The sequence below is a fragment of the Ricinus communis genome, chromosome 2 (genome assembly GCF_019578655.1).
Source record: "Ricinus communis isolate WT05 ecotype wild-type chromosome 2, ASM1957865v1, whole genome shotgun sequence".
Lineage (NCBI taxonomy): Eukaryota > Viridiplantae > Streptophyta > Magnoliopsida > Malpighiales > Euphorbiaceae > Ricinus > Ricinus communis.
This window is the reverse complement of record NC_063257.1, coordinates 1,892,397-1,910,013: the sequence shown is the minus strand read 5'-3', so window position 1 is coordinate 1,910,013 and position 17,617 is coordinate 1,892,397. Positions and strand designations below refer to the sequence as shown.

Genomic DNA, 17,617 nt, shown 5'->3' with positions numbered 1-17,617 from the left:
ATATCCTCAAAAACCTCTTCCCTTCTCTACTCTTCCCTATCTATACGTTTTAGGCTTTCTTGCTTTTTCTGCTCTTTCATTCTTTAAGAGCTGAAGTTCTGCTGGTTTTTCTTGGCGTCTTTCTTGATTTTTTCTTGGTTGTTTTTCTTCTTGGGTTATTAGAGTGATACTGATATCGCAAAATAATAACCCATAAAGTCGAGATCTTGGAAACCCCATTGTTCTCGCAGCAAGAAAGATCTATTTGGTTTGGTACTGTTACTCTGCCAAAATCTTGAATCTTGATGCTGCAAAAGTTTATATTAATGTTTGAGATTCATGTCTCCAGTTCTTAGTGAAATCCTTCGTTCCGGGTTTATGATCAATTCCTCTCTAAGGCGCAGGACCCATCTCGTTCAATCTTTCTCTGTTGTTTTCCTTTACTGGTTCTATGTTTTTTCATAAATAATCTCTTCATCACTGCCTCAATCATATAGTATAATTAGCTACTATATATATATATATATTCATATATTCTTATATTAATTAATCACCCAGAAATTATTAGTTGGTACTGGGTCCTGCGTCTTCAAGTTTTTAAGGTAAGATCAAGATTCAAGATATAAATAAACAGGATCTCAGATTTAACTGAGATTGTCAGTAGTAGTTGTAAATATATACTATATATATATCTCCATGGCATCCTCTAGTGGGAATTCCTCAGGTTCCTCTCAGCTTCAGAACTCAGGATCTGAAGAAGACATGCAGGTTTTGATGGATCAAAGGAAAAGGAAGAGAATGCTGTCAAATAGAGAATCTGCAAGAAGATCAAGAATGAGAAAACAGCAGCACCTTGATGACTTGATGTCACAAGTTTCACAACTAAGGAAAGACAACAGCCAAATCCTTACAAGCATCAATATCACTACACAGCATTTCCTGAATGTTGAGGCTGAAAACTCTATTTTAAGGGCACAAATGATGGAACTTAGCCAGAGACTGGACTCTTTAAATGAGATCTTGAATTATATCAACACTACAACAAGCAATGGGATTTATGAAATTGATCATCCTCCTCATCATCATCAAGATGCTACTGCTGTTGCTGCTGACAGTTTCATGAACCCACTAAATTTGATCTATCTTAACCAACCCATCATGGCATCTCCGGATTTGTTTCAATATTAATGAGTGATGAAAGCTAGGAATTGGTCAATTCATGGTTGTCTTTCTGTTTTTTCTAATGGGTGACGAGGGATGTCCTGTTCATGGTCTTAAATGAGTGGAGAGAGGAAAAATTAAAAGTAGCTTTCTCCTTCTCTACCTTTTTCAATTTTAGCTATTATATTGGATGTTAGTTTAATTATTAGCTCCTAGGATGAAGCAATATTGTCTATGAGAGATTAGCAGAAGAAAGCCAAAAAAAGAAAAAAAAAAAAGTGTACCTAATTATGAAGTAGATGGAAAATGGTGATTGGTTTTTTGGCTTGTAATGGATCACTAGCCATAAGTATGGTGTGAAAGGCAATAGGTGTATTTAGTCTCTCAGCTTGTTATGAATTAGTATATAGTAATGGTTCTCTTAACTGGTGTGGTGCTCATATGGACTTTTCACCTTTTTGTTTTGTTTTGTTTTTTAATCTTCTGTAGTGATTGATGATTCACATTCAAAATGTCTTTCTCTTGGTTTGATTGTCTATTCCTTTCGGAATACAACAAATGTTTTATATACCCAAAAAATAAATAAATTGTCAAAGGAAAAATGCAAGAGACATGTACAAATGGGCAAAATGTAGCACTTGGAAACTAATCACGTTCTGTCACGCAACATTAGGTTGTCTTTTGTGCAACATACTATTGCACATAAGACATGTCTTCCGTGCAATATTAGGCTGTCCAACCCAGTTTTTATCTTTATTTTTTTATTCACAGGCACACAATACTATTTATTTGCTGCCTCCTGTAATTACTTTTACTTTTTTTTTTCATATTTCGTTTATTATTATCATAATAATAATATGATGGAACTATACTTCATCATCCAACACTAATAAATTTAAATTTACATTGTAAACATATATATGTATATATATACATTTGGAAAAGAACTACTAAACTTGGAAATACGAACATTAGAGATGAGGGACAGAGCGGTATGATCTCTGGTAATATAGATAAAACTATTACTCAAACTTGGTTGGGAACTATGCCTGCTGTCAAGACGCCAAACCAAATTATGAGACACAATACTCAATTCTAATGCTTAATTTAAGTCAACTAGAAGAAAGGTATTCAGGCTCAAATTATTTTTATAAATTATTTATCTCATTTACTAGTTTTCAAAAATAGAATTGCCATTCTAAATTGCAAATAATTAAAGTTGGCAGAGAATAATTTTAGTCTAAGAATGCAATTTAAAAGAAGCGAATTTTTATAGATAAATTTGAACAGAATTTACTTTTAAAAAAAAAATATTCAATCAAATATATATATATATATATATATATATATATATATATATATATATATACACCAAAGCAGTTAAGTAGTTAAGTGAGTTAATCATGTAAGACAATAAAAGGGTTATGATTTAAAAAAAGAAATTAAGAAAAAATAATCATTACATTGATTATAAATGAAGGGAGAAGGTATTGCAATCTGAAACTTGCTAAAACTGATATATTCGGCTGAGTAAAAGTGTAGTTGGATAACTGACATGTAGATGACATCTGTCACAAAATTTGTATAAGTTATCATATCTTCAAAACATGGGAGTTAATTAACATGAAATGAAATAAGCTTCACCATATATTTATGTTAAGACATGTTATATCGATAACAGATCTCTTTTATTTATCTTTTTCATTTATTTTAAAATAATCATCTTTTGGGAAATAATACATATAATAATGCCATCTACTTGTTTGTTTATTAATTATACTAATTGAGAGGGCATAAATTCAAAGTGACTTCTTACACTTTTTAAATACAAAAAATAAGAATTCAAAATACAGGCCAAATTTTTGTCTCCACAACCAAACAATCCATATCGATTTGAATGCTACTAAAAAATTTGTGAAGATGCTAATGAGATAAGTTATTGAAATATTATCGAACAAAGACAAAATCTAAAGAAGAATACATTAAAAAAAAAATAAAAAAATGAACAAACGATCACATTGATTTATTCTCTTTTCTCTATTTGTTTTTTCTTGCAATAGGTTCATTGTATAATGACTGAGGTTTTGGTTTACGATTGAACATGAACTTGAATTCTATTAGAATAAGGGAAACCCTAATAAAAGTCAATGTGGGTGGGATGAAAGAAGGAATTTGTACCAAATGATTATGCTTCTTTTTCTCCATTTCCATACACATTTATGCATGAAATTGGATTCCCGGATATTACATAAATACATATCATCATAATAATCATACTTTTAACTATTGAAATGCTTTAGCTAAAAGATTTGTTCGTGAATTTAGCTAAAATTATTACTTATTGGAATCAATATAGAGATTTATCTAATAACAACAAATAACCAAAAGGCAAAAAGGTACGGCCAAGGAAATGAGCCGCCAACGAGACACAATGCGAAGAAGCAAAAGTTAATTGGGGGCTGTCAAACCCACTGTTGCAGCACACGTTCGACCAATCCAACATTTTTTTATAACTTCTTTTTCCCTGCACTGCTTTTCATAATACAATATTAAAATGAAAATAAAAATACAAGTAATGTTTTAGTGGTAATGTTGATTGTTGAATGTTGACCCTTTTTTAGGTCCAATTTAGTGGGTTGGCATATGCCTTGTTTATTCCCATTTGTTAATCTCTAAAGCACTTGTTCTTGAGATGTCATTCTACTTATCAGAATACTCTTATTTTTAAACGAAAATATTACTGGTTAATTACAATCTTTATCCATCTCACTTTTACGTTATTTCTTCATCGAGTTACTAAGACATTTTATGTGCCTGATTTTCCTTGTAAAAGTCTCATTATTGGTCTAATAGACACCAACTTTCACTTTTTCTTTTTTTTTTTTTTTTTTAATAGAAAACTTAAAAATAAAATTACTCTAATCGTGTCGATACGATATCAATTTGATTACAATAATTTTTTTGAAATCTATTTATCATGTAAGATTATAAACTTTATGATGCTAATCAATATTACCATACCATAATATATATAGTGATCCCTCGAGAATTTCTTATTGAACACCTTAACAATCATATTTGTTTTGACCCTTTTAATAAATTTTTAAGATAAGTTTTACATATTGTAGAAAGTAATCTTAAGAAAAGCTGAAAAGGAAAACGAGTATTTTACTTTGCATGTCAATAATATGCCTTTTTTTAAAATGAAAATTTTTCTTATTTCTTCATGCAAACTACGCATAATTGGAGGGGAAACCAATAGCCAAAAGCCATGGGCATTAAGAAAAAAGGGGGCGAGGCAAAGAAAGTGGGCAAATGAAAATATTTTTTCATTTGAGAGGGAAATATATATAATCTTGAAGAAGGAGGAGGAGGAGGAGAAGAAAAAGAAGAGGATGATGATGAATTCATGGGTCATGCCTTTCCATGTTTGGCAGTTTATAAAAGAAAAGAAAAAGGATAAATATTATTTAAGACATGAAGTGATGAAAGCGTATGGCCATCCACTAATAAAACAGGATGACCTTAGGCTGAGCAAAATGGCGTTTACATTAGTTTAGTGGAGAGTCAGTAGTTTCAAAATTTTAAGTGGCTTTATGCTGTGACTAAAAGCTGTACCACTGATGTTTGCGAGAGAGACTGGTTGTGATTTTATAGCTAATTAATTGAACTAAAAAGAAACAAGTTAAGGTAACAGTCTATATATACATATAAACACATAATTGAGAGTTTCTTCAAGAAAACCAACTCCCAATCATGTATTAGTTATGTCCCATTTCAAATTTATTTTTTTAAGAGAAAAAAGAAACATAATTTAGATATTTTGAGATATGTCATTGTCTTTTGTCTACAAATTAAATTGGTAAAACATGAAACCATGCCAAAGAGAAAAAGACTAGCTCAATCAACAATAATGACTAAATATTGTATTGAATAAAAAAGCTTTGGCATTTGAAAATGCCTTGCATCAAGAGGGGCAACACCAAGAATGATGTGAGATTATAGTGACATGCCCACAATAATATTAGAGTGCAAAGAAAAAACTGCAATCAATGGGTCCAAGTTTTAGTAGGTTATGATTGCATCATCTCAAATCACAAGCATGGTAAGTTGGGTTCCCCTGTCGACAAACATTAATCGAGTTGGGAATAATTTCTACATTATTGAAGCCTATCTTTGCCCTTTTGCACTTCCTAATTATAGAATTGACCTATTTCTTATTCTTTTTCTATTTTCAATTTTCTTTTCTAGAAGAGATGATGCTTGAGCCATTTTGTGGGGCTCATGCATGATTTTATTATGCAAACGACCCATCATTTACATTTGCGTTGGTTTCCGATTGGAGAAGTCTTGGTCGATTCAAAGAGTTTGGGCTGTCTGGCCCCCCCAGTTCTGCATGTCATCCGTGGACAATTACCTCATATGCTCTACCATTCCATGTCCTTCATGCCCGAAAAGACAATTGTTTTCTATTGTATTAGAATTTGATAGAATTAATTAGTGATTTCAGTTCAGTGAGTCCTTCTGTGATGAACAGAGTTCAGCGAGAGGAGAATTATACCATTAAAGAAGCAAAGAGGTCAACCTTTCAAATTTATCATCAATTTTAGACTTATTAATTAAAATCTATAAACTTTAATACTCAAATAACATTTCATTATGTAATAAATTAATCTTATTCTTTAATCACAAAACAATAATACATTATGAAAGAATTATCATTACTGCAAAAATAAAGTAAAAGAATTAATATCAACAATTTGCTCTTCTTTTCTCATGTCATGTTATCAATATAACCCACCAATAAGAAATTTTTTTAAACACTTAAAAGACTAGTTAAAGTGACAAAAACATTTGTTTTTTTGTAATAAGGGAATAACAATCTTAGATAAAGATTAATATTCACCTACTTAAATATTAAAATTTAAATTTAAAACTCAAAATAAAATTTTAAAAAATTAAACGTCTAAATAGAAGTTGATTTTCTTTTTGTCCTGTACGCCACCTAATGTTTGCATTGATGAATTGGGATACGCAATCGTGGCATCAAAGGACAAAGCAAGGATGTACGTTTCCTAATTCCAGCATTCTTAGCTGTTTTTATCTTGCAAGCCAAAACAATAATGTCAATGCATACATCAAAGTAATCAAGCACGGGCAACCTCGTGATTGAAGGCCGCTCTGTAATTGAAACCCACTGTATCACAAGTTGGCTTAAGAATGATCACTAATCAGAAGATACAATTATTGCTGTTGAAAACTAAAAGCAATACATTTACCTATGAGTTCCACTTTGAAACAAATCTTGCATTCACCTGTAGGCTTTAAACCTAGTCAAGAGCCAACAAAAATGTAACGACTGAGATTAAATTCATGGTTTATGCTCCACAATCCATTTAGCTGAACATGACACTGATGACTGTGTACAAATTAAAATTAACATTCACATAACAACTAACGAGATTAAAACAAGGAGATCTGGCCCTGGATCAAACCCTGATAATCCAACTGAAACATTTATACAAGGTTTGTCTTCAGCATAAAGCCATTCATTTCTGCTCAAAAAAAGTTTCTCATACGACAAAAACATGGAGAGACCGACACTAATCCTGTTATATAATTCTTCTACTCCTTAATCATAAGGGATTTGAATGTATGCTGCATCACAAGCAAATGGTACATCAGCATACATACCAGCAAGAGCACATCTTATGCATTCCAAGACCGTGAAGAGGTAAGCAAATGCAATGGCTGTCCAAAAATGCATCCCCACTTTACCCCAGTAGACAGCAAGTGGCATCCAACGGCTCACAGTACCTATCACTTGGAGAGCAATTTCCAGCAACATGCCCATCACCACATGAAACCTGAAAAAGTGTGGCCATTCCTTCCTCCTCACAACACCAAGATATGCGACAAAGAAATATGCCATAAGGAACCAGCTAGGCAACCTCCCAATGGCACCAAGGAATGGGTATGTCAAGAATTCAAAGTCTTCAAGGAATGGGTGCAGATGGTATGCTGTTTCTGCATACATCCATGTTTCATGAAGAGGCATCAAATAGGGAAGACAAGCTAATGTCCTCCACCACCATTTTGGCTTCTTGGTCATTGGAGGGTATCGAAAACTGTACGGGACATCTTTTGATGCTCGAGGGCACAAATAACACCTGCGCTGCCTCGGAAATGAGGGAATAGCGTGCCAAATTCCACCCTGATCTCCACTTAAGAGTGGGGTTGATGCAGCAGAAAGACTCGAGAATGGCAAACCTATCATCAAAAGGAGTTTAAATCAGAACTCCACTGTGTGATATGCCCACTTACATTTGCTTCCATCATTCCCATCAGTTCCAAAAGAAACTGGAATAGACATTAAAGATAAGGAAAATGAGTAATGGAAATAATGACAAGACTATATGCAAATACCTCTTGACAACCAGAACTTGGACTCCAAATTTGGAACTGGAGTGCATGAATTCCTAATGTCTAAGAATGCAGCCTTAGTAGTCAAACGAGGAACACATGCAGAAACCAGGCTGTTGGGCCAAGGTTTACATGTCCTGGTATTTATCAAAGCATATCCGCTGGTAGAAGGCACAATGCATCCATTTAAAATCATAGCAACTGCTTGCAATAAGAAAGCAAAAGAAATAAAATAAGAAGAGAAATAAAATGCAAAAAAAAAAAAAAAATTACTAGAAAGAGAATGGGTCCCTCCATAAAGACTTTGGGATGAAATTCTCGGGCAATAATCTTTTCCAAATCCATAACATATAATAAGATGCTCAGAGAAATAAATAAACAACTGAAATGTCATAATTAATCAGAGCAACCATCCATCCATTTACCAAACAAATATAAGATAGATATGCAGAACTTAACATTACAGATAATTGGCTTATGCTGTCACTGCATTATTATTATACTTTAAATTTCCAACAGAATAGGAATTCAATTTATAATCACAGCAATAATTCTGAATGCTTCTTAGTCAACTATGGTTACAAAAAGAAACCAGCTTATTGAAATTTAAGAGTTCATTTCAATCCTTCGTCTAATTCAGTAGGAGAGTAGCTAATTAACAAAACTAAAGTAAACAAAAGCCTGTACTAGTCTACTCAAGGAAATTTAACACTTCCCACTTCAATAAAAATGTACAAAATTTACAAGGCAAAGCATTACGAATTTGCAAAGGCATTCTCTAGAAATGTTGATCTAATGCAACCATATTGCAACCAATTTTGAAGTAAAGGCAAAAAAAAGCATAAAAGAAAGAGTAAAAGCGCGCAACATTCTTCTCTATCCGAAGAAATAATTCTTCGAAATAATGAGCCACCAGCCTGCGGAGTATGTCCGCAGGATGAAACTCAAGGGAATCCTAAAGAAATGGCAGATTTTACCTTCCAATTGAAAGATTAACAGTGAGTAGAAATGCGGGCAGCAAATCCGTTAGGGTTTCTCCTGCTGTCCTATCTTGGTCTCATCGTTTTATCCTAACCTGCAATATGCTATGCAGAGGAGACTCTTAATACTTAGAAGTTGGATCTCACTGGAAAACAATTTGCTTCTTTTCTTTCTTCGGGCTGCACTTTGGGCCTCAGAGGTCCAAAATAGCACATGTTGAAGCCCAGTATCCTTTTTTCCCACTGTTTTTTGGTGGCTTTTTATAGCATTTTTTAATTTACATCATTTTTTCTCAGAGAAAAAGAATTTCATCCAAAGTTTCACCTAATATAAAATATTAGAGGGTTTACCTCATAAGAAATTTCAATATGTAATTCTGTTTGACGCAAGTATAAATGTTAATAAAAATATCAATTATTAAGATTATAAAGAATACTTTGATATAAAATGGCAATATTTTTATTACAATTTTGCTTTATGAAATTTCAATTTAATTATTTTTAATTATATAAAAATGGGTTTTTTAGGGGATAGTTGAAACAAGTCTAATAACAAAGAAGGAACCTTCAGTTTATATAAATTGGGCAGAATCAAATTTTGCATTAAGATCAAAGAACCAAATTATATTAATTGCTGAAATAAGAGATGATTATAGTAAATTATTGAATGAATTTTTTTTTTATTTCGCTGTAATTTGTTAACCTAAATAAATATCTCTACCAACTGAATCAATCAAATCTAGTTTGGTCATACTATAGTTTATAATTAATTAAAAATAAATCTTTCCTTTAATAAAGTGGACTGACTGCAAACTTTTGTACTCGCTACCATGAAAAAAAAAGGCAGGAGAACACGTACTTAGCACTCCGCGTGGTTAAGAAGAAAGTAACCTTTTTCCTATTTACTCTTTTGCCCCTCAAGAATTCGGAGACAACTAATCTCAAAAGTAATAAAAACAAAAAGGGCAAAAAAGAAAAGGGAAGGGCAAAAAGCAGAAAATCATACGTGGCACAATTCCCCATGTGGGCTTCATATAATTCAGTCACGCACTTCCGTTTTTAATAAAAACTCCGTCATAACGATCGGCCATTCCCTCTGCCGCCAACTAAACGGAGCTGTACCTTTTCACGCCGTTATTTTTCACACCGTATAAATTCCTTTCTTTCCTCTCTCTCCGTCCCTTTTATTTCTCTTTTCCATTTTCACAGTGGAGACCAAGACGAAGACGAAGACGAAGACGAAGCAGCGGCTGGTTTTGTCTCCGTTAAATCATGTTCTTAATAACAATACGGTGCGTATTTGCCTTTTCTGTTGCATATCCTTTTGCCGCTCTATTTATTTATTTATGTATTCTACAAACAAGTAGTTCATAAACCCTAGTTTTATGTATATTAGAAATCTGGAGTTATCAATGTTTTTCAGATTTCATTATGATTATTTTAATGTATTATTAGTATTGTGTAATTTATGAATCTCATTCTCGTATACATGATTATTTAGACTGTCATTTTCGTTTATAGAATTGCTAGGTCGAGTGAGTACTAATGCGGTTGTTGAATAATAGCATGTAACCGAATTAGAGATGCGTTATATTAGTAATTATCTATGTTATACTCACTTGATGCCTTTGTTGGCTGGGAATTGATTAGTGTGTTGGTTGGATCTCTTGAGTGCTTAATGATGGAAGTGCTATTAACTATCCGTACAATTTGTATTCTGGGAATGTGATTAATTTCATATATTGCTATGATATGATATTAATATGAATGTGCAAGGACATGCCTAATTTGCCCATCCTAGTTTTCAAACTTTAAATCACCTTTAGAGAAGGAGAACTAGTGTTAATACTTGCTTCACTATTTTGTTTGATAGTGACAATAATTATAATAATGTGATTTTAATTCAAGTAGGAACTATCAAATGTATTATATATATATATATTATGTTTTGCCAAGCTTTTGATTACAAAACTCTGAATGAATGTACTTTTTTCTTTTTTCTTTTTCAGGAAGATGTGACAGTGCACTTCTTCAGTAAGAACTGTGATTTGAGGTTTGAGATATGAATACTTTTCCTGCTTTTATTTGGATTTGATTTTCTATAGATGGACTATGATGACAATGCTATGTGTGTTTAAAACTTCGACAGGACATTCTAGTGTTTGTTCTCCACTAACTGCTTCTTCTTGAGTTCTTCTGTGGGATTAAGTAGTCTCTCTTGTATTTTGAGAGATCATGGGAGCAGCTTGCTGTATTGCTGCCAGAAATAAAGATCTTCCAAACAGAACTGGAGGTAACACTTTGCATAGGAATGCTAGATGCTCTCCAACATGGAGCTTTCGTTGGGAAAATCGAAGGCGTGTGGCTGGTGAAATTGAGGATTCACTGTACCAAACATCTCATGGACTCAGTAGAGATGTTAGTGTAGAGGTGAAGGGGCCTTTAAGCTCTGACAGAGGTAATCTTTCTGATGAGGGAAGTCTGCATGAGAGTTTTGGGACACCCATCTCTCTAAAGTCTCCATTACATGAAAGAATTGGAGCTAATCTGATTGCCCAACCTTCAGGTAAAGTGTTGCATGCAGTTCTTACAGGGTTTGTCAACCTGGGATTTTATCCACTTATGGTGAAAAATGAAGTATATGCTGATTAGCAGATAAGCCTCATGCTTTCTGTGCATCAAATTCTGCTTCTATTTTGGATTGTGTGTTTGAGAACATGCTGTATCCTGATTTGGGCTAAGATTAAATTCCTATCTGTGGCTATTTGCAATGTCTATTTTGCTTCTTTGTGGAATTAATTAGCTTATTCTAAGTTATCTATGAATGTTTTAGCCTTGATGGTCAGTTCCTTTCCATGTATGAGTGAAGAAGTTTGCAGATTGTGAAATTGAAACCTGAGACACTGATACTGATTCGCTTCTTGTTTGTGAACTGTTTCCAAACACCGATTCTCATTGGATTAGTCTTTGTTTGGTGCGGGCTGAATACTTATATGGTTAATATTGTGATTGTGAGTATTATTCGAGATAAGAAAAGGAAAAACAAGTGAATGTAAAAGATCCCAACCATGATTTTCCAGTGATAGTAGTGAGCTTTTGGATTGCTTCTAATAGTTGCTAGGTTATATTGCCCGAGTTTATTATCATTGGAGATCCTGAAAAAGTCCAAGCCAGCGTCCTTTGCATTTTGCTATACTAGTTACGTTGTTTACACACTTCTTGTGATTAATAAGAGTTGTTGGAATGCATTCTTTTGATATATTTTTATGTTCTTGCTGTAGGTCTATCCCTGGAGAGCAATTACCCTGCACTTGTGAGTTTTGGCTGGTCAAAACAAAATTTGTATTATAGCCTTAGTTTCTATGCTTTTTCCTCAGACATCTTTCTGATTATGTTCAGGGAAAGAACTCAGCAGAATCCCCAGATATTGTTGAATTATCTGCCCCTAAGCTTCCTTATTCTGTACACTCATCATTTTCAACACCGAGCGCTGATCCTTTGCCTACCGGTGGTCATCCTCTTCCTCCTAACTCAACCCCATCTAGACGGGCTTGTCGATCACCTGGTCATCGGTTGTTAAGGCAGATTTCTGATAGTCGAATTCTGGGGTTGAAGTCACCAAATAATTATTCTTTATCTGAAGGAAGGTCATCATTTGTGCTTTCGACTTGCAGCCAGGACTTAACAATGGGATCTCATGGTGGGTCTTCTGATGGTTGGTCCATGCGAACCTTTTCTGAGCTTGTGGCTTCTTCACAAAGAGAGAGGTGGTCTTTTGACAGTGAGCACTTTGGGTATGGTTTTGGCAAAGCAAGTGGATGCAGTAGCAGGTTCTCATGTTCTCCATCCTTAGATCTTCAAACTTGTGGGGCTTGCTCGAAGTTCTTGACAGAGAAATCTTCTTGGAGCAGCCAAAGAATTCTTTCTAACAATGAGCTCTCAGTAGTTTCCGTGCTGGTATGTGGTCATGTATACCATGCCGAATGTTTGGAGACCATGACACTTGAGGTTGACAAGTATGACCCTGCTTGCCCAATATGCATGGGAGGAGAGAAGCAAGTCTCGAAGATGTCCAAAAAGGCTTTGAAAGCTGAAGCAGAATTGAAGGCCAGGAGTCATAAGATTTCAAGAAACCGTGTTGTAGATAGTTATCTTGACAGTGACTCTGAAGATTTTGACTATGAAAAAAAGGCCACACAAGTTGCACCAAAGGTGGAACCTAGTTCTGGTGCAGCAAGCTCCTCAAAGCCGTTCTTGAGACGGCACTTTCCGTTTGGGTCCAAGTGGAGTAGGTCCCTGTCAGAAAATGATTCTGCCAGGAAAAGAGGGTTTTGGGCAAGATATCGGAAGTATTGAGCTCTTTAATTATTAAAGGTGAATATTTTTTGTTCCTAATCATTCTATTCCAATTACTTTGGAGGATTTCTTCTGCCAGGTATTATATTGGCGAAAACTTGTAGCCTTGTTTTAATTTCTTTGATTTAGCAGAATGGTGGACAATATCATGTGAAATTGAAGTTGAAGGCTGCAAGCAATTCTATCAAGGCTTTGAGCAGCAAATGACTGTCATCATATAATAGAATCCCCCGCAACTCACAGGTTCTCTGGCTTTTAATTTCTGGAAGTAGAGGAAAGAGCAGAAGATCCAACTACAGTTCGAGTCTTAGGATAGGCTACCATGAAGCATCTGATCACAGGGGCCCTTGTTTTTGGTCATCATGGGCTTGACTTCATTAATTAGTGGTGAATCAGTTAATTGTATTTGCAAGAATATTATCATTCACATGCTGTGCGTCACCACACGATGGTTTTGTCCAAATTTGAAGTAATTGACATAGGTAATGACTGTAAATGATAACTCACTGGACAACCAAGTATGAAGCTTTAATTGTGAGTTCCATTTTATGATAAACAGTGTGGAGGAACCAAAAAAGTAGATTTACGGTCTTCTCCAGCAAGTGAATTGTGAATTGTGAATTGCTTTTGGATTTTGCTTATTTGTATTTAATTGGCTGTATGTTATTTTTCAAGTGAATTTTAGAGCCATCAAAGTGATATCTTTCCAGTTGATCCAGAAAACAACCGTAAAAAACGCGGATAGCTATTTACCAACAAATTACCTTTTTTTAATGCTAACTGATTCATATAAAAAAATCGCAAGTTTTAACGAAACTATCATTTGTTCATAACACTTCTCCTTGTAGCTACACTTTTCTATTGTCAATATTGAAGTGCTACTTAACTCTGAGTATTTTTAAAACTAAAGTAAAACCACATGTATCACAAATGGATGCATGGGATTCATTCAGTTACAAGTTAAAGGTCTTTAAACAAGTTATTTACAGAAACAGAAAAAACAAAAACAAAAACTGTCAGAAGTGGGATTTGAACCCACGCCCTCTCACGAAGACCAGAACTTGAGTCTGGCGCCTTAGACCACTCGGCCATCCTGACTTGATTGCTTGGTATTGTGTTGTATTAATAAGAATAGATGTCTCCTTATCAATTAGATTTATGCTCATTAGGAGAAACATATCGTTGCCTCGCAGCTAAATAACTTATATTCATTAAAACTAAAATTATGCAAAAAAGCTTCAAACTTTCAAGTTCCCAATATCATGTTCAAACAAAATTCTTCCTCTATAGTTTCGGAACGAGAATTTAGGAAAAATGAGAAACTAAAAATTAAAGAACAATTCAGTCTCACGTTTTACACTAGTCCATATTTCTTTCGTACAACCGCAAATAGGCAACTTTTTCATAATGGATTTTCCATCTGATCTATAATGCTCAATAACCCTGATCTATAACTTGGATAAAGAAGTCTCACTCCTAGTTCTCTTTTCAAACGCCCATTGCTAACCCGTTTTTCACCTCTCTTGTTGTATGACAAAGCTTTCTCAGAAGATGTACTTTCCTTAACCCAGCCAGGCCACTTCCTACCAACCAAGTCTTCAGCGTATGCAAACACCTCCTCACGAGGAGCTGGGTCATCATCCACAATGTTGTATATTCTCCTGATCATGGCATATTTGAAAAGAATTCAGGCACAATTATTCATGGCGTGAAACAAAATTCAACTCACAGCACATAATAACAAGGAGAATAAACAATTGTAACAAAGTGGCCAGCTTTATATGGGGTTGTGATGGAAACTGTGAAACACATCAAACAGATAATTGCCTTCTGTTACTTTGGCTACAGGTTTATGATGACTGTTGTCCTCCCTATCTCACAACTTGAATGAATAATATATAAGTTAAGGGAGTGTAGAATGCAGAGGTTGGGGGATAGCCTACCCGAACGATGGTTTGTAGATGCTGGCCTTGAGTGCTTGACATATGTCCTCAACATGAACTCTGGATGTATATTGTTTGGATATTCTCATCTTCTGACTCTTTGATATAGGTTCCTGCTTAGTTATTGTGTCAACAGCACTGCCATGAATTGCGTAAAAACTTCAGTTCAGTCTCATTACATCAAACTTACCAGGAAAAAGCAAAAGGTTATAGCTAGAATCAAATGCATCAAGACTGAAAACTCTTCTAAATCCTAATATGAACAGTCAGCCGAAGCCAAATAGTACTGCTAGTAAATGATGTTGGAATTCATCTGTATAGAAATCTCATACTAAAAGATACAACCTGAAGTGTGAACTAAAACAAAAGCTGACATGCATACAGGCATTCAGAGATAGCAACCACAACCTTCTACCAGGGCCGTATATACCTCCAAGTCGAAAAACTTGTGTTGAAAGCTCAAGAGTAATGCCCAGATTTAACCATCCTTCCTCAGCAGCTAGCCTTGATTTAGCCACCTCACTTGTAGGGTTTGGTGGGTAACTGCCATATCATAACGCACGTAGTTAACTCTTGGGAGCATTTGATAAAGTTCAGCATCAGCAGTTCTCATCCAAGATGGTTGCTTACTTCTCATCCACCCAAGCACCACCGCAGTCACCATAAACACCTGCAAACAAGAAGCAAAGAGTAAAATAGTCAAAATCAAGTATTTGAAACAAAATGGAACACTGTAGAATGCACAAAATTCAGATTATTTGGATGTGAAATAAATATACTATCATGGATGCTTCCCACCCAAGGGGTAAGGAAATATTTGAGAACACATAAGGCAGCTTTTTCTGTAGCAAAATCCATAGAGGGAATATCTTAGTTGAGATAAGCAGGCTAGCAGAGTTACCATCACAACATTGCAACTGCACAATGAAGAACACCAACATTCAACTTCCAGTTATCACATACATATATTCTTTGTCCACCTTAATTTCTCTTTTTTGATCTTTTCACCTTTTGTCTTTTTTTTTTCCCCTTTTCCACCTTTTTTTTTTTGTAGTGATATTAGAAAAGTTAATACCCATACCATATTAGCGATCCTTTCTCTAATTTACTCTTTTCCAGTTGAAACAGATAATAATCAATACTGAATGCAAAAATGTAAGACAAAATAACATATTTTATCCAAAAAGATTTTACTTGACTGATGCAGATATTTTCAAATGTATTTCCAAAATGAGGTGGATCATATATATATATATATATAACAAGAGTTCACTTGTGCCTCATTTACATGCCTGCAAGCATGTATAAAAAATATAGTAACAGAAAGACATACTAGTAGACGATAGATAGCCAAGCCATTGAAGATTTCCATCCATCAGTGAACTCCTCAGAAGTTCTCTATGCTGAAGCACCTAAGTAATGACAAGAAGAAAGCAATAGTCAAACCTACCTTGCCATGAGGCATTGTAAGATAAAAGAAAGTAATTTTAACATACCGGATCACCAATCCCTACCACAGAAGGGATAGACACAAGTAAATGGGTATAATGTTTTAATCTATTTAGAGTACTCAATCTGGAGGGAAAAGTACATAGATTTTCATTAGGCAATGTTTGATCAAACAATAAAAAGCCAAAAAGTAAACTTGTATATTTTTATGTTGTAATTGATTCTTAGTGAGGTGAAATCCATATATTCATACATCTTAATGTTGAACTATTGTCCAATAAAACCCAAATCTGTAAAATGCAAAATAGCAAAAACTCACTCACTGTGGCTCATTTGCATCAAAAAGGCAAATATCAAATCCTCTCTCTTGAAGCTGCTCCTTTTTAATTGTGCTAGTACTAGTTCCAGTAACAACCCTAATTGTTAATAGAAAAAAAAAAAGACGATGTTTTCTTAAGTAATGGACATATATAATGCTTCATGTATCAGGAGTGAATCAAAAAAGAATTACCAGCCTTCATTTTTCAGGTTTTGGGCAAAGAATTGACCGATAAATCCCATACCGAGAATAAACATCCGATTCCGAGATTCCAATTCAATTTTATCGGTTTTTGAATGTGAAGAAATGGCTGAAATGGGCAAAAATGTTGACATATAATTCCTCGGAAAATGACGTACTTCTCGAAGAGGATAGCTCGCCGGTATTTGGTATATCTCCATTGAGAAATATCGGGCTTCCAGATAAAGGTATGATTTCGGTGGCTTAAACTCAAAATCTTGGCTTGCGCTCACGGCGGTGGAGATAAGTTGTCAATTGCGGTGCTAATGGGCTGGGCTGGTGTTGGCTGTTCTTTATTAGTCGGGTCGAAATCTAATTCCCGAACAGATTGCCAAAAATGAATGGTGTGTCTATCTAGCAACAATGTGTTAAGTCATCGCAGTTGGCGTCGCAAAAAAATCGGCTGGAATTATTATACATATAATATATAATAATAGAGAATAATATATGTACAAATTTAAAAAAATATAAAAAAATTATTATTAATTTTTTTAAAAGAAAAAAACTAATAAAATAATGGAGAGGTAGCCTTGTGCTTCTTCTTCGATTTGGGTAGGAGGACTGGAAAAAAGTAGGATGCCAATAACCTGACAAAACAAGGACAAGGGAGCAAACCTTTCTAACTTGGACAGGGATTTCCATGTATTTTAATGATGAATTTAATCGAATGTGCTACACAATAGAACAGGCAGTCGCAAATATGCCTAATATTATATTAACAGCAGATCGATGATGCCATAGATTTTTATCTTCTTTTATTTTATAGA

At 34.4% G+C, this 17,617-nt stretch overlaps 4 protein-coding genes and 1 non-coding gene across 7 annotated transcripts; 2 read left to right on the top strand and 3 right to left on the bottom strand.

The window, feature by feature from the left end:
- On the top strand, positions 1-1,565 carry LOC8275772 (bZIP transcription factor 11). The gene has a single exon (XM_002510389.4). The coding sequence runs from the start codon at positions 676-678 to the stop codon at positions 1,165-1,167; it is 492 nt and encodes a 163-aa protein (XP_002510435.2). The 5' UTR covers positions 1-675; the 3' UTR covers positions 1,168-1,565.
- A 4,922-nt stretch (positions 1,566-6,487) lies between these two features.
- On the bottom strand, positions 6,488-8,698 carry LOC8275773 (protein TIC 20-I, chloroplastic). Its single transcript, XM_002510390.4, has 3 exons — positions 8,541-8,698; positions 7,567-7,764; positions 6,488-7,410 (listed from the first exon to the last, which is right to left on the bottom strand). The coding sequence occupies exons 2-3, from the start codon at positions 7,757-7,759 to the stop codon at positions 6,773-6,775; spliced, it is 831 nt and encodes a 276-aa protein (XP_002510436.2). The 5' UTR covers positions 7,760-7,764; positions 8,541-8,698; the 3' UTR covers positions 6,488-6,772.
- Positions 8,699-9,685: 987 nt separating this feature from the next.
- On the top strand, positions 9,686-13,573 carry LOC8275774. The gene is made up of 6 exons (XM_015721035.3): positions 9,686-9,835; positions 10,553-10,596; positions 10,693-11,109; positions 11,825-11,856; positions 11,943-12,917; positions 13,032-13,573. The coding sequence occupies exons 3-5, from the start codon at positions 10,779-10,781 to the stop codon at positions 12,897-12,899; spliced, it is 1,320 nt and encodes a 439-aa protein (XP_015576521.1). The 5' UTR covers positions 9,686-9,835; positions 10,553-10,596; positions 10,693-10,778; the 3' UTR covers positions 12,900-12,917; positions 13,032-13,573.
- Positions 13,574-13,913: 340 nt separating this feature from the next.
- TRNAL-CAA lies at positions 13,914-13,997 on the bottom strand. Its single transcript has one exon. It is a non-coding gene; the product is annotated as a tRNA-Leu (tRNA).
- A 206-nt stretch (positions 13,998-14,203) lies between these two features.
- LOC8270003 (protein YeeZ) lies at positions 14,204-17,259 on the bottom strand. Of its 3 annotated transcripts, none has more exons than XM_048370533.1 (8): positions 16,803-17,259; positions 16,615-16,689; positions 16,339-16,417; positions 16,176-16,254; positions 15,473-15,512; positions 15,251-15,385; positions 14,843-14,980; positions 14,204-14,560 (listed from the first exon to the last, which is right to left on the bottom strand). In XM_048370533.1, the coding sequence occupies exons 1-8, from the start codon at positions 17,009-17,011 to the stop codon at positions 14,302-14,304; spliced, it is 1,014 nt and encodes a 337-aa protein (XP_048226490.1). In that variant the 5' UTR covers positions 17,012-17,259; the 3' UTR covers positions 14,204-14,301. The 3 variants fall into 3 exon arrangements, with proteins under 3 accessions (XP_048226490.1, XP_002510438.2, XP_048226491.1); XM_002510392.4 differs by having other exon boundaries at positions 16,615-16,707; positions 16,803-17,256; XM_048370534.1 differs by having other exon boundaries at positions 16,611-16,707; positions 16,803-17,003.
- Positions 17,260-17,617: the final 358 nt, after the last annotated feature.